The 16,597-nt window shown below is 38.0% G+C and overlaps 1 protein-coding gene across 1 annotated transcript in view; it reads left to right on the top strand.

The window, feature by feature from the left end:
* SLC49A4 (solute carrier family 49 member 4) overlaps window positions 1-16,597 on the top strand; it is a gene marked incomplete at its 5' end in the record, with an annotated part of 68,695 nt that overhangs the window by 24,891 nt on the left and 27,207 nt on the right. Inside the window, 2 exons of the mRNA XM_085311056.1 lie at window positions 7,247-7,515; window positions 13,011-13,140. Of these exons, the coding sequence (XP_085167182.1) occupies window positions 7,247-7,515; window positions 13,011-13,140 (399 nt within the window). The remainder of the gene's footprint in view (window positions 1-7,246; window positions 7,516-13,010; window positions 13,141-16,597) is intronic.

Raw genomic sequence — 16,597 nt, forward strand, 5'->3', positions numbered from 1 at the left:
GTGGTTAATTCAGTAGGTGTTTGAAAGGAGCTTCTGAAATCCCGGAAGGGGCTTGATGTTGCAGTAATATTTAATGCACAGTATTTCTACAAGGCCTCAGCTAGGATAAACTTATAATATAAAGAAAGAAATTTATGTATTTTGGGGGATTTTCAGCACTTGCTCATAATAACAGCGGGCATTACCCTCAACTGTAAAAAACTTAAATTTTTTAAATCATTTTGAGCTCTTTGCCTTAGTCATGTCTAGTGACTCTTACTCTGTTGGGTAATTTCTGTTTGTAAAGAAGAATTCATGCTGATTGACCTAATATCAGAGTTGCTGCATTGTAATCAAAATATCCTCTTGCTCTTTCACTGATCCTGACAAAAGTTATGCAGGAGCACTTACCTGCGTTTTATTCATCCCTTAGTATTCCTTAATTTGTTGCATGTCTTTTGCTACTATTTTACCCCCCTCCCAACCCTCCACCAAAAAATCCTACTTAGTACCTATCCTGTACTAAATAATTTCTATGACACTTCTCAGCACAGGGCAGTCCTGATAGCAGACTGGCAGGCATTCCCGTTGCCATTCCTTGAGAAGCTGCTTCAATATGTTTTACTTCGTTAGTCCATAATGTAATTGTTTGCTTTATGTGTACAGCAGTTTGGTTTATTTGAGGTCTGTTCATGTTTGATGAATTAAGTGTTGCTGTAAAGATTTTGTCTTTTCATAACGGGTTTGTGAAATGGGTTGACTTTAAGGAAGAAAAAACTCTTAAAAATACCAAAAGGGATTTGAATTTTTATGCCCTCGTCTTTCAAACTTGGATAAACTTTAACTAAAAAAACACTGTCAAACATATGATAGCTGTGATGATGGTTCAGTAACGTTGCGCGGTGATGTGAGGATGCAAGTGACTGTCACCGTAATGTCAGGGGTCTCGCTGTGCCCTGGTGCTGTCCCATTYCCCCGTCAGTTTGTGTGACAGACGTCAGCATCTCACCCCAAGATTGCAATTTCTTTCATTGCAAATTCTTGGCTCTCTCTCAGCAGACTCTCGGTAATAACAGTTTCAGAGAAACTGTGTTTTTCAATTATTTTAAACTTAAAACCAAAACTCTCTGCTCTTCAGCATATTGCAGATTTGTTTGCTGTTTTCCTCAACTGTGAGGGAAGGGATGTGAAGATGTAATATCTGTGAGAGATGCTGTGCTCTGATGCCAGTTATTTCAAAGTGTGCTCCTTTAGTATGATAGATTTTTGAGGAGGTCATGGTAGCTACAGTAAGTGAAATGTGAGATGAGTTCCTGATGAAAATGGTAGACAGTATGTTTGTAAAAGTTTTCTTTTTTCTTTTTTTTTACTTTATTGCTGGAGATAATGTACCACACAGTGACTCAGGCTTTCTGCTTGTAATAATTTTTCTTACTGATGGGGAAAAACAGCTTTAAATTATTCCACATATCAATGATTGCATGCATCAAAAACAAGCTAAAAAATGCTAATGGCCTAAATCCATGAATATCCAGAAGCCATAAAGCTTTTGTAATATAAATATCATTTAATAGATATACACCATTTAATGAAAATATTGAAAGAAAGTGCATTTCCTTGAAATTCATCTTTCAGAAAATTATTTTTAATAGATGAATTCATTGCTTTTTCCAGAGGTATATTTCTTCTCAGTTCTTTTCTAGACATAGATCCTTCTTGCACTGTCTTTGGGTTATAACAAGGACAGGATTTAGTATGAGGTTCTCCTGTATACCACATGGCAATGAGCTGCTATAAATCATGAATTTGACCTTCTTAGTTTGGCCTTTGCCTTAAAAAGTGCATTAAAATGTTCCACTTCGGCTTCTTCTGTTGTCTTTATTTTTATTATGAGTCTAAAGGACAAGCTCTGTCATTTTCATAACTTGATTACTTCTTTACAAAACTGGTACCCGTTCCCTCCAAGATCTCTTGGATAGATATCTGTAGATATTTATAAATTTTCTAGTGTATTATGTAGTTAAGTCCATGTGTTTCCATATTCCTTTTCCTGGGCAAGCAAGTTACATCATGCATCAGTTTAGATGCCCTGGAGTGGGAAGTACTTCCTTACTGTGTTGCCATGTAATAAGGCTAAATCCAATAGTACTTGAAAAGTGCTCTGAGTCTTCCAGCAGAAGACTTGCTTTCGTTTGCTTCCAGTGGTTCCTGCAGTGCGCTAATCGCTGTGTAAACTGACTTGTTTTCCAAATTAACATGACCTGAACAATTCAGTTCTTGGCAAAACATTTCACTCGTTGAAAACATGTGAAGGAAAAATCAGCCATCCATTTCTGTAAAATGTGAACTGCTTTATGCAAAATCCCCTTTCAAGTTAATTGTAAGGATCAACAAATAATCTGCTAAATTTTTCCATCATAAGATGCCTGCTACAGCACTGTCTTCCTGTAGCCGCAGACAAGCTCTGTCGGTCACTTCCTTGTGTCTTGCAGTTTGCCGGACAGTGGCAAATTTTGGATTACTATTTTTTTTTGTAGCATCTGTATAGAAGTTCAAGTAATGACTAAAATGACCAAGCCATCAGTTCTCGTGACAGCTCATAAAAAAAGCATGGTAAAAGGTTTGAAAAAAAAMCAAAGCAAAACAGAACAAAAAGCCTGTCTCCACAAGGCTCTTGATGAGCTCTTCTCCCTTCTAGGACCTAAACAGACCTAATTTCCCAGTTGACCAGAAGCTCATCAGAACCTGACAGAGAAGATCTGTATTTAGAGAGTCAGAGCTGCACGTTGGGGCGGACTGCCTCTCTCCTCCAGTGTCTTACCTGACAAAGAAATGGTGAAAACACTATTTCCACTCCGCAAATTAGTATTAAAATGCTCATGTGAATTCTCGATTCCTCGCCTTCCCGAAGAAGGCTCAATTAGCATATCTTAACTGCATTTTGGAGACTTTTCTTACTAGTATTATGGTTTAAATCAGTTGTGTTAAAGGTCACTTCTTGGGTAAATCCTTGTTTCTTCTACCACTGCCTTTTTTTCACCACCTGAGAAAGGAAACTAGTAAGATTCTTCTTGTAAAATGCTCTTGAGTCTAGGCATGAGACATACTGCTCTAGGAATATTAAATGTCTGCCCTTTTTACATAGGGAAAGTGTTTATGTAACACGTAGCTTTTGAATAGCTCAACAAATCCAGTTCCTTTATGGGACTGCAACCATGCATGAAAAGTTTCAGCCCATACTGGGAAAAATAGATAAGTAAAGCAGACTGTAAATGGAAGCTCTTTCCAATCGTAACTGTAGAATATTATCGTCAATCACTAAAGCCTTTTTCCTGTATAATCTCACTCTCTTTAATACTCAGTTCTTTCAGTGATATTGTAATTTCAGCATTTACAGCTTTGCATGCTTTTTTTGTTGTTGTTACTTGCTTGTTATGATACTGCAAGTGTAACAGCAGGGAGTGAGTAAAACAAGTATAACCAGGTTACTTCATAACACTCGCATATAAAATATTCTCTGGGGGAAGTGATGGAAACCATATAATTTGAGTTATTTAAATTTTAACTTTCAAAAATTTGAAAAAGAAGGCAATTATGGTTCAACAAGACTATTCCTTCTCTAATTTCTATGGTTGCATATGATTTAACCTCCCCCCTTTTTTTCCCAACTCAGAGGCCAGTCCAGGAATATGATCATTTCTTCTGTGTGAGAGTGTGTGTGTGTGTGTACGTTTGATATAAATCTATATACATACGTGTGGGGGTATATCTATATTGATTTTTTTAATGCTATGATACTATGATATTTTATACTTAGCATTAGCATTTAGTGCTAGTCCTCAAAATCATGCAGTTTTTGTAAAGAGCTTGTATGTTCAGTTACAAGTTACAAATCTAGCAGAATACACAAATTCATAAGCCCAGGGTCATGTTTACAAAAAAACTTTTTTTCTTCTTGTAATGAGTCTCTGACCTACCTCCTGAGATAGTAACAGATAAGCTGTTTTGTGTAGATGTTCACTTGCTCCTGATAAAAGGTAGATAGTAGTCAATTATTTTGTAAGTCAGGGATGAATTTTTGATGTAATTTTTTTCCTAAGTTTGTTTTTCATGATTGTGATTAAAAGCCTTCCACTCTGACATATTCTGTTATTTGATCTTAGTTTACTAAATTTTTGATACCCAATCGCCATCTAATTCTTTTTATGTAAATAATGCATAGGAAAACAGAACAAGGTGGATAAAGAATAGATCAAAACCACACTATTAATGTAATAGGTCTTAAAAATATTCTTCTCTCTGGGTTTAGTCCTGAGCTAAAGTTGCCTCAATAGTCCTGTTTTCAGAGGAGACATATCTTGTTGTACAGAATCAAACTGCAATTGTTGGGGGGAAAAAAATGTAATTGCTCTTTGCTCCTTTTGGGTGGTAGAAGCAAGAAGAAAATGAGGAAATAACGGAAACAAATGTTTCTAATGTTGGAGCAATTTTTAGAGAAGAGTCCTGTTGGCTGTTAGACTGCAATCTAGTTCCGCGATGAGAAGACATGGTAACAAACGGCGGAAAGGCACCAGTAATGTTGTGTTCGTATTTCTCTCTGTCAGCTGTAGCAGCTACTACATATGTCTCCCAGAGTAGTAGATTACTAAATGCACTGTAGCAGCTACTACATATGTCTCCCAGAGTAGTAGATTACTAAATGCACTGAATCACATTTTGAATAACTCTTTCCCATCTCTCTAGAGAGATGTGTTAAGGATATGTTGAACAGCACAGCAAATAATCTTTTTCTCAGCTTGATTCAAGCCAATACTGGAATAGGATATAAAGTAAGATTAAGACTATGATTGTATGCAGAGATGTTTGAGAGAGTCTGTATGCCAGTGGCAATTTATTCTGAAAATAGTGTTTATTAACCTCAGTAAGTTAGATTTGAAAAACTAAGCCATAGGAAGGTGGGAGATGCTCTTCCCTGCATGATAATGTCAAGTTTGATAGATGCCAGAAATGCAGATAGAAAGGCAAATCAGTCAGAACAGACAGCATACCAGACTGGCGAGGGCAGGAAAGAGAGCAGACGGGAACATCGACAGAAGAATCCTACACAGAGACCAAAAAAAAAAAGGGGGGGGGGAGGGGAATTCTCCATTGCTTTTCTGTTTTTTCCCCTTTGGATCTGCACGGTAAAATTAAAATATTTGTCTCCCTCCAGTACAGAGGTCAATTACAGAGCGTTATTTGAATGGTGGGATTTGATTAGAAGTAATTCAAACCTGAAGTGTAACTACATGAAAAGAGTATGTATAACTCTCTCAATTTATGAACTTTGTTTTTTTTTAAACAAAACATAGAACAATATTATCATAGCGGTATAACTGATCAGAGGTGTTAGTATGGCATTATTTTGTAGTAGTGCAGTTTTCCTAGCATTCACAATTCAAGCATTAAATTCTCTCTGGAGCAAAAGGAACTATTGAAATAAAATCTTTATATGTGCAGTAGTTAACTTGCACTGAAATGCAGCTGTTTCTTGGAATGCAGAATAGCTCTGCAAATACCTTGAAACAGTTTAGGGTAGAGAGGAGAATAGTTTGTTACACTGAGATAAGTAGAATGAAAATACCAAAGTACACAAGGATACCTTAGTTTGTCCAAATTACAGTGGATTGGAGAATAACCTTAAGTGATTAGTTCACATTTTATAGCTACAAAAAAATATATTGGCACATTATTTTGATAGTGATTTTTATTTATTTAGACCTAGTCCATTTTATTTTATTGGAGGCCCCAGTTTAATGAGAATTAGCAAGACTTGACTGTAGTTAGCTTCTGATAGTCCACCTAAAGCACATCATGAACACATAGCAATGAAATCTCTCTTTGCTATGTGAACTTTAGAAAAAATATATTTCCATATTTTTAAGAGTGGATACTACTTTCTTTCTAGGTAGGAAAGTGTTTCCTTCAGATGATAGATGAAATTTGATTTTTCTTACAAATTGTCTTAAAAAATAATTTCTGATCAGCTGAGAATTGGTAGCATATATTCTTATTGCAAGCTGGCTTGTTAATTTGATAAGCAGTCTGTCAGCTTTTCTCTTGTATATTTTTTCCTCAGTGTGCTTTGAGGAGGGAAAAAAAGAAAATCCTGCCACACTGTATATTATTTAGCCATTTGTGGCTTGAAACATTGCCTAAGTGCTAGCTTATGTTTCCCCATTTGCAGGCCATAGCTTTTTATGTCTGGTAACTCCAGTCTTGCAGCAATAACAGAGTCCATGCTACGCTTAGAAAAACAGAGTTCTTTCCTCCCTCCCCCATCCATTTTAAAATAGCATCTGCCACTATGTTATTGCACAATGGATGATCTACTTTGGAGAGGTACAGTATTTTGGTTGACTTGGTAGCTGCTTTTTCTGACATGAGGTTCCTGTATAAATGCCAAAATGCTTTTGCCTTTCAAGGCTGATCACTTTTGCAAAAGTCAGAGTCGAAGACTTCTGGCTGAATTCCACGTTTAGAAGAGCCTGCAGAAAGTTCTTTATGTATTAGCTCGTTGCGCTAATATTAAATAAAAGTTTTTAGAGACTTCAACGCTTGGAACTGGTATCTGTTTTGTCACCAGTCTCATCTGTTAAATTTCAATGAGTGTGAAAAACAAGGAAAAACTGGCTTTGCTCAGCTCTTTCAGCAGCGTGTTGAACATAGCCAGATTGCTGAAGACGACTATTCTCTTGGAGCCCTCGACAGCCCGCCTGCTCATCTGTAGGCACATCAAGCTTGTCTGAGGGTGCACATAAAAATAAAGAATGCAGTGAAAAAATATGCAGAGTATTTTACTGAAGTGTTTCAGTTTTGGATCTGCTGTAATGAGTTATAAATCTTCTGTTGGGATTTATGCAGGCACAGAAGGGGTCAGGTTTTGGATGTTTGTAGTTTTAGAGCTTTCCTGCTGCTAAAGCCTTCTGTCCTTTTATATGCTGTCATGATACCTTCTTCTACAAAGAAAGTCTCTTTAATTCCTTCTTCCTTTTCCTTCTTTGAGCAGAACATTGGCTCTTCCATTTCTGTGAGGAAATGAGAATGAAGCCCTGGGCTCTCTAAATTGGTCTAATTGGGCTTCCTTTAGTGTAGAGAGAATTTATTTGCTTGGGACTTTTGGTGCTTTTGTGCAATTATTTCATCTCATCGCATCTTGCCCAGCACCTTAAGTAAATAAATAAAAATAATCATCCAAATGGCTTTGATTTTATGTTCTGTATTGCAGACTGATTCACGGAGGACAGCTGTTAAATGGCTTGGCAGGGCCAACGGTGATGAACGCTGCACCATTTCTTTCCACTACGTGGTTTTCGCCGGATGAACGTGCCACGGCAACAGCCATCGCGTCGCTGCTCAATTACCTGGGTGCTGCTGGGGCGTTCCTGGTGGGACCCCTCGTCGTTCCTTCTCCTAATGGAACATCCCATCTCCTCCTGGGGTCCAAAAGCAACACGGAGCACATCAAGGACCGCATTGAGGCTGTACTGTATGCAGGTATGGTTTAAAACAACAACGCCTAAAGAAATTGAGTCACTGATGTGTTTGTTGGTACTTGTGAACCACTGCCCTCTAGTGGCTGGTCTGCAAAGAAAACATCTACTGACTGATGGAAAATAGTACATTTTACCATTTCACTGTGAGAAGAATTATTTTTTGTCCTCTTTTGTGTAGATGAGACTTTAAAATGGCCTTTTGCACTGAGTGATTCCAAATGGAGTAGTTCAGGTGTTTGAATCAGGGGATCTTGGGAGAAACATCTTCTAGGAGGGCTTATGCTTTCCCAGAGCTTCCAAACTGCCACTTCCTGAATTTTCCTAATAAATGTATTCATGCCAGGTTGTGTTTTCCTTTGTGTCTGTTTCTGTGAGGATGGGAATTGGGGATGGAAATCCAATAGTCTTGCAGCATTAAATTCATTTTTACATTCAATCAGCCTGCGTTTATGACTTGCATGTACCTTTCAAATGTGATTAGATGATTAATATTTCGGAATCTGGCATTGGAATTAAAACTCCATAGATTTTCTTTTTTAACAGAAATCACATAATTCTTATACACTGAGCAGTTTTGGTGAAGTGATGACTTTAGTGGAAAAAATCCTGATGTAAGATTTACCTAACAAAACTTTTTTTTTTTTTCCTTTTTCTTTTTTTTCTTGCAATGATTTCTCTAGTTCTGTGTGTTACTTAAAATTAAATTAGCCACGTTCAGGAGCAAGCTTTCAAGCAAATGAGTTGCCTGACTGGTTTAAGAGTCTGGGATATGATTCTTAGTAGATATAAATTTCTATAGCATGAAGAGCAACTGAACTTTACCATGTCATGTCAGTGACACATTTGGCATTGTGCAGTTTGGGGTTTTTTCTTAATTCTAGCCTGTGAAATTCAGCCAGGAGTCAGCCTTAAGCATTCCAGAAGACTTAAAGTATATATACTGTGTAGTTTATGTTCAAATTTATGGGATTCAGTTGGCTTTTTGTGATCATTTCTTCCTGGCCATTATTCTTATGGAAACTTCATCAAGTTAATACTCTTATTGGATGAGGGCCATTATTACCTTACTTCAAAGAAAATGTAGTAGAAGTTGGATCACTGTTGAAGCAGGTATTTGACTATTCCTTTTTAAGTAATTTACTTCTTACTGGAGTATTGAAACAAGGAAATTTGGCTTTGTTTAGGCCTTTTTCAGAGATAAATATAATGTTAGATACTAAAGATTTCATGGCAGATCAAAATGGTCAATGTGAAAGAAGGAAAAGTGAAGACAAGTCAGTCTTTGTCCTGAGGAGCAGTGGGTAAGAGGAGCAGAAATCTAATAATTAGAAAAGCGCTTTAGCCCTCCTCCAAATTTTCCGGATAGAGATAAGTGTTCAGTGACCTAAGGGAAATAGTTTTGTGCCCAAACCCACTTCTTTGTGAGTCTAGTAGCACTGTAAATGCTGCTGCTCCTATCTGCAGTCTGCCACTGGCCGTTACTTTCACTTCTGCCCTCCTCTGGGGAGGCTTTTGTGAATATTTGCTTCAGAAGCTAGGGTGGATCTCACTTGCCACCAGAGACTCACAGGTGTGTTTTGCCTGTCCATGTCTTGGCAAGGGTTTGTGGGGAACTCAGCAGCAGGCAACAGACTTTCTCCTTTTCTGAGCTGGCAAGGGTTTGGGAAMAGTGCATCCCTTAAACCTGTTTGGAATTGCTGTTCCCAATGTAAAATCATTGTGTAACAGTTGTTTAGTTTCCTAGGAAATGTGTTTTGTGGGGCATCTGTAGTTTTAACTCTTCAGGGCGCTTTTAAATACATAGCTGGGGCAGGGGTTGTTGTGCAGCTGCACTTGCTGTGTTAGTGATGTGTCACATAGGGTAAATAGTCTCAGGAGCTACAACTTCTTTCGCTGTTCATGCCATGGAAAGGAGCTCATGTCTGAGTGTTACTGGGCTTCACAGAATTATAACTATGATGGCAAAACCTGTAACTGGTTTTAAGTTTATTGGAACAGTCACAAGAGGAGGTTGCCTCCCATCCTCTGCAGGACTTCTGTTCTATCTCACCTAAGTCTCTTTCCTGGAGAGCTTTAGTAGTAAGTTCCCCAGTGTCTTCCTCTCTCTCTTATACTCTTATGCCAGGCAGAATCAAGAGGTGGAAGAAAATCTGTCTTGTCGTAGGTGAGGAGCAGTTGTACTGCTCTGTTCACCTGCAGACCACAAAACACTTAAACAGGTATGATAGAGTATCACTTATCCTGTTAATTAGATGGACAGAAAATGGAACTCAAAATGACTTAAAATAATCTAGTAAAGATGTAATAGAATTTGGSAAAACTAGGAGTTGAGCCCAAGTGTCCCCATTCCTTATTTCTTTAGCGAGTATAGCCAGGCTTGATATGACTTTTCATTTAAAATGCTATGGTAAGACAAGTTTCACAGGATAAGCCCTTTGTATTCTTACGTGTGTTCTGGTTATGATGGACCTTGTTGCTGTTGTGTGAAATACTTTTAAAGGCTACTTATCTAATGCCAAATGTTGACTTTTGAAATACTGTATAATGTGAATTGTTAATTTGGGATCAGTAGCATGCCATGAGTTTGTCAATTTTACAAGGACTTACTTAACCATTAATTAACCATTGCATGACTATGAAGCAATTGCAGATAAACTCATTCCAGAATTGCTCTGATACCTCCTGTCTCATCTGTTTTAGTAAATTACTGTTCCTTTTTTCTCAAATGTGGACTATGAACTCAGCTGAATTATCACAACCTCTGTCTTTATCTCTACATACTCTGGTTCACATCTGGGGTAGTAGCGATGTAGCAAATCAAGATGGAGTTGTATTAGCTGAATTTCATAAGTAAGCTTGAATTATTCTGGACTCCAGCCAGAGCTTTGAGCCTTGWGCTTTCCTAAACTATAATATAAAATCACTATTAAATATATATATGTGTAGAGTTCCCTCCTTTTCCCCCTTGCAGCTCAGGACAGACTTTTTGTCTACAAACATTTTGCTTGTTAGTTTTGGGGAGGTTGTGGTTATTTGGAGAACTTTTTTGTTTGCTGGATTTTGTTTGTTTGTTTTAGACTTATGAATAGCCTTTCAAAAGGAAAAAGAACTTGCGTCAAGGAGGCTTGTATCTCTTGATTGTAAACCTCTCCCTTTTCTATTTMGGGCTTATTCAAGCAGCAGGGTGCAGGCTTCCTAAGGTAACATGGAGGCATCTGTCCTTATTGATGTTCACAGGTCATTGTGGCGTGGTGCCCAGATTGTTTTCATGTAGCATTTCAGATTCAGTYGTCAGCAGAAGATGTATACTGCTGTCTATCTCAGTGTGGTGTTTTCACACCTTCTTTTATGCCGACTTGCCCATTTCCAAATATTTTGCTGCATCTGTTGAACGTCTTTAAGAAATGGATGGTCAGCTTCTGTGCAAGAGGTCTTTTGTGACTAAAACTCCCTTAGTCTCAATATTGACTTATTTCTTACATTTTATCTTTTACTAGGACTACTTTTCACTCCTMTTTTACACTCTAAACTTGTCTTGGGATTATATTTATCCCTATCTGGTCAGGTGCAATAAATGATGGTGATGACAAAGAATGTGGGCTTCCTCATGAAGAAGCAATGCACTATCTGAGAAATCGAGTGTATTTGGGAGTACCTAGACTTGGGACAAACAGTTATGATACACAAAGCTAACATGGCACTAAAGACCTTTCTTCCTTAATAGAGGGAACAGCTTTGGTTTTAAATAGGTTTCAAAGAATYCTGTGAGGTGTGTGTATTTAAGCCTAGGAAGTACAGCACTGGGAAACTATTAGACTTGCAGGCTGTATGTTGACCAAAATGCAGCAGAAAGGACTAAATAGCTTTTGGCAAACTTTAYTTCCCTGTCCAATGTCATCTTACAATGATGGAGACTCTCTATCAATGATGGAGCTTCACCTCTTTTAGATGTGGGATGATCAGCTATAGTCATTTCTTTATTCACTGCTCCTGTTCTCAAAAGCAATAATGTGTAGGAAGATAGAAATTAATCTATTTCTGGAACACAGAGGATTTGTTGTAGTGAGAARAAGGTCTAGTTAAAGTGTCCTTGACCTGCAAAACCTGTAATTAGACTGCAGTAGGAAAAAAAGACACCAGATAGTTCAAAGTGAATCATTTAGTATTTGATTGTGGAGAATGGCATTGTCACATTTCCAGTAAGCCATCAAATGAAATTTAGTGTAKACTTTTTTTCTGTATAAGAGATTCCATATAGATATTTTTACCAAATAGAAAAAAAAAAAATTCTCTTCCCCATCTACAACCGGTTCATTCAGACTGAGTATTATTTACTTTTCACTTTCCTGAATTTATTTTCTTCAGGTTTAGCAGAAGAGCTGCCACATTCATATTGATTTATTAAAAAAGAAAAGAAAAAAGAATGAAAGCAACTGAGTATCCAGCTCTGCTGGAATTTATTTGTGGTGTTGGTGAACACTCCTCTGTAATAAGATCACAGATTCCTTTTAAGATAACATACTTCAACTATACATTTTTGTTTCCAGCAATAAAATCTTGTTTTCAAAGGGCATAGGAAAAATATTTGGATTGAGGACAGTGGAGAACACCATGTACATTGTAAAAGACCTGTAAAACAAACTAGACCAACTCTGGGTAGAGTTGTTTTCCCTCAGAATGTCTGATCACAGGGCTTAGTGAGCATTTTCTGTGAAGTGCTCATCACTTTGCAGCTGTGTGTCCAAACTTCTACTCTGAATTTTTTTGAAGATCTAGAATACCTGCTACTCAACAAGAGGAGCATCTGCAAACACCTGTATTCTTTTCTTTTCTCTCCCTCTTACTTACATTCTCTCTATTCCTTAGACATGGTTGGTYCTGCAGTTTTCCTTTTATGTTCTACTGCCATTTAGTGCTGTTTGTGCCCAAAATGCTGCCTTTTGTTTACCTTCATCTTCTTGCACTTGTGTGCTGAATAATTGCAATTTCATGCCCTGGGGCTTCCCCAGTCCCTGTCTGTTCAAAATCTCCAGCATACCGTTACCTGCATCRTATTACTTCTGTCATAAGGAAATGCAACCAAATATTCATATGCAGTTTTCTGTAAATCTGCAAATGGATTCACTCCAGTCTGACTTGCAGACCACATCAGTCTCCATCTCCTCTTCCTGACAGCTTTCCTTTTGTTTCACTTAGTTCCTCAACCATTAATATGTGAGCCTTTACTCTGCAACTCCTGTTTGTGGAAGGGACTGCCAGTATTTCTCCATCTCTCTGATTCTCCATCTCAGTTTGAAATCTTACCRGGGAGAAATGGATGGGAGGGGGAAAAAGAAAAAATACTCCTTCAAGTTGGAGTTCTGCTAATCGAAAGAGTAAAGCACTTGGGATAGAATTTGCGTATAGGAGGCTAGCTGATAACCATACTGTGCTGAAAGAAGTTTTTCAATACTAACGTCCATTCTCTGTTTTGTTTTTCTTTGCCTTCTTGTTTAGAATTTGGAATGGTGTCCTTGATATTTTCTGCAGCGTTGGCCTACTTCCCCTCACGCCCTCCATTCCCTCCCAGCGTGGCTGCAGCTAGTCAACGGCTTAGCTACAGGAGGAGTTTTTGTAGACTCTTAAGGTAGGTTCTCATTGGGTTTCCAGTTCAAAGCAGTTCAGCACCTAAGTAAACAAAAACAAGTGTACTTTAATCTTCTCATAGAACAAGCAAGTTAGCTTGCAGTGCTTTTAAACAAAATCAAATTAAATATTAATGCAGACACATAAAAGGATACTGACTGCTAAAAAGCATAGACATTAAGTATTCAGAGTATATCGCAAGCCTTCATGCTAGAGTCCTTTAGCAGCAACACTGCTGTAGTCATCCTGTTAGCACAGCTTTTCTTACACTTTTTTGTTATATCAGCTCATGCAAGATTGTTAAAAGTGTGCATGCTGCTAGATGTGAGATAATTTGTTAACACTGGGCATAACTAACTAATAAGCTGCTTTCTTCGGTGCTCRTTACATTGAAATGAATTTGGGTTCTACCTATCATTCAAAGGAGTATCCAACTGCTCTCATTTGGCAGTGGGAGAAGGAAATGAAGTATCTGAAACCATTATATGACCCATTAAATCTCATTAACTGTATGCTAAAATGTAAGGTGGGGATAGGAGAGATGTGTCCAGATGTGTTTCTGGACAAGTTCTCCAATTAGTTTTCTTCAAAATTGTTGATGTTTTAAAATAAGATGACATTTTCCACTTTACAGCTTACTTTTCTTKTGTCCATTTAGATTATAAGCTCTTTTGGTAAGATGCAGTCTTTTCCCCAGCATTTATAGAATGGCTGGTGTAATGGGAATCTTGGTGCTGAATAATTGTGAAGGCCTGTGCCCTGGACCTAATACTGCATAGATAAACTTCTTGGAGCATAAGAGAACTGCTGTCATGATGCATAGTCTGGTTGACTTCACTGGGTAGCTCCAAACTGTTACTGCATTTGTTTCTAGTGTGATTCAGTAGTGGAAGCTAAGTCTGCGTAAAATGAGCTTACTTAAAACTTGATAGGATAAATGCAGACCTTTATGCATTTAGTTATTAGAGATCTATTGTGTCCTGTGCTTTCTAAAAGTGTATTTAGGACCAGAAAAAGCAGCTCATCCCCTATTCTCATGGGTTTTTCTGGTGTTTTTGGAAGATTTTGTTTCAGTTTTGGTGACTAAATAGTTCTGTATGGTTCAGAAGTGTGAGACAAAATGCTTACTCATGTGTGTTCTTCCTGGAGCAGGCTAATGGTTGGAAAAAGGTGTGAGTACAGCTGGTTGGTTTAGTCTGCAATGTGACATACTCAGGATATTAAAAAAATCCAGCAATTCCCATAAGGACACTTACTGCACACAGTAATCCTGTTACACACCCAAGCTGGTGTGTGGTGAGACCCTGCCTGAGGGCTATGTTGTAAAAATGTTGCTGTCAAATAAAAATCCAGACAACACCTGACTCTGCTTGTGAAATACAAAATTTCTTTTGACAGTACTCCATTTGGGAGCTTTGCAACTAAGAGATTGCTTGTTCAAAGTCCTGTATCTGAGATACTGGTAAAGTCAGGAGGTAAATGGTAAAACTGGCTTACCATCCACAATCAACAAAACTTAATAAAGAAACTGAACAATTAAATAATGAACATAGTATATAGTGTTTGTGAGATCCAAGAGGATTTTCAAAATACAGTCAAAGAGATCATTTTATCTCCTTTCCCTCTGATTATTGTGCATTCTTCCATGCTACTCCTTATCAAAGGCACTTCTTCATTCCTCRGTACCTGAAACAGTCAACAGTTCATCATTAAAATCACTTATCTTGGGGAACCTTTCAGCAACAATCTATCAGGCAAGGATATATTTGTAAAAGAAAATGATATCTGCTGTGCTTCAAGAGAAATCCATCATCTGATTCATTAGACTTCTAAGCTCTGTTGCTTGCCTAATCTAGACTTCATAATTCTTGGCACAGAGAGTCTTTCTTTTGACATAATGGTATAGACTGAATGTAATCAGCTGATAAGTGCTAGGAAATYGTGACTTGTTGGAGCCTTACCTTCTGGTTGAAAATTGGGTGCATATATTTAGGATGTATGTGGGCTCRTGGGCTGACTTTACCCAACCATACACCAAAAAACACTCTTGAGACTTAAGGTTGTCATCATTTCCCGTTTTTCATTGCAGGCTTCAGTTTTATTACTTCAAAATAAAGCTGCTTAGCATAACTTCACCATTAAAGTCATTGACCTTTTTCCCTTTGCTACCAAATGAGTTTCATATGCTGTAACTTGCACACTCTTTTGTGCCTTCAGGTCATTGAGCAGTCATCTTCATGGACTGCTCCTTGCAGAGTTGTATTCCCCATCTTCTTAGGGTCAAATGGAAACCTTAGTGCATCCCTCTCTTCACGGTTTGCTTTCTGTAAAAACTATCCTCCAAAAGCTGTTTTTCTGGGAGTTGCTTAGGAATGTTGTTCTTTCTCCTGACTTGAAGGATTCCTGCTTCTGACAGAAGAGTACCTGATCTCTGGTTATCTCCTAATATCAACTCTCTCAGCCTGCAGTGGGAGGCGACAGATTAGTCATGGTTTGGGATCTAAGCCCGATTCTTTTAACAGTCTATCACACTCTGTGACAAGTTTAGTTTGAATTTCCATTAGGAAAAGTACTATGCCCTWTCTCAGTTTCTTGAGTAAAGTAAACGTGGTTTTTCCTCCTATTTCAGATTATGCTGCTGATTTCTATGAGGAAAAAAAATAATACAAGCAAATAGTTGATGAGTCATTTCAAAATTTCACATTAAGAAATCCTGTAGTGATTTTACTTCTAAAGTAATTAGATGCTCTTACCAGTTACATGCTTTTTATATTTTTATGGGGCTATGTAAGCAAGTCTGAAAGTTCATAATAGGGTTCTTGTGCATCCTTTTTTCTTTTCTTTTTTTTTTAAATTAAATTCTCACATGGTATCATCATCCAGTCAGAAAGCTGCTCAAAGTATGCCTGATATTAATAGGCCCTGTCAAATTGATCTGAAAATGCTGACTGACTTAGACAGCGCTGCCCTCTGAAGTAGGCTGTCTTATGGATTCCGGTAGCTTTAAGTAGGTTTCTGAAAAAACAAAAAAGCCAATTCATATTCTAGCAGAATRTCTGAACAGAGTGGCTGGTGCTGATGTCCTGTCATAAAGGCTGATATGATAGAAAACAACACGGATTCACCAATGGATGCTGTGACAGGCAGCACATTGCTTTTTCTATTTCCAATTGCAAAATTGTAAAACAAACACCTAGCGGCTGGAATCATGAAAAGTGGAGCTGACACTTAAGATGCATCTTTCAGGTGACTTTAACACTTAGCCAGTGTTGACTACTGTTGAACACAGGGACAAAATGACATGGTATAGTTTGGTGCCACTCCAAGTACGTCAGTGTCATGCCCCCCTTCTCCTGATTGGCTTCCTTAATCCGGAGGCTAGGCAGGGTGACAGTGTAGGAGCCCCCATCGCAGGCAGTCTGACACAGAGCAGCAACCGCGCATGCACGCCTGTCCCA

Source organism: Rhea americana, unplaced genomic scaffold, assembly GCF_003343005.1.
Source record: "Rhea americana isolate MKP2758 unplaced genomic scaffold, rheAme1 scaffold_33, whole genome shotgun sequence".
Lineage (NCBI taxonomy): Eukaryota > Metazoa > Chordata > Aves > Rheiformes > Rheidae > Rhea > Rhea americana.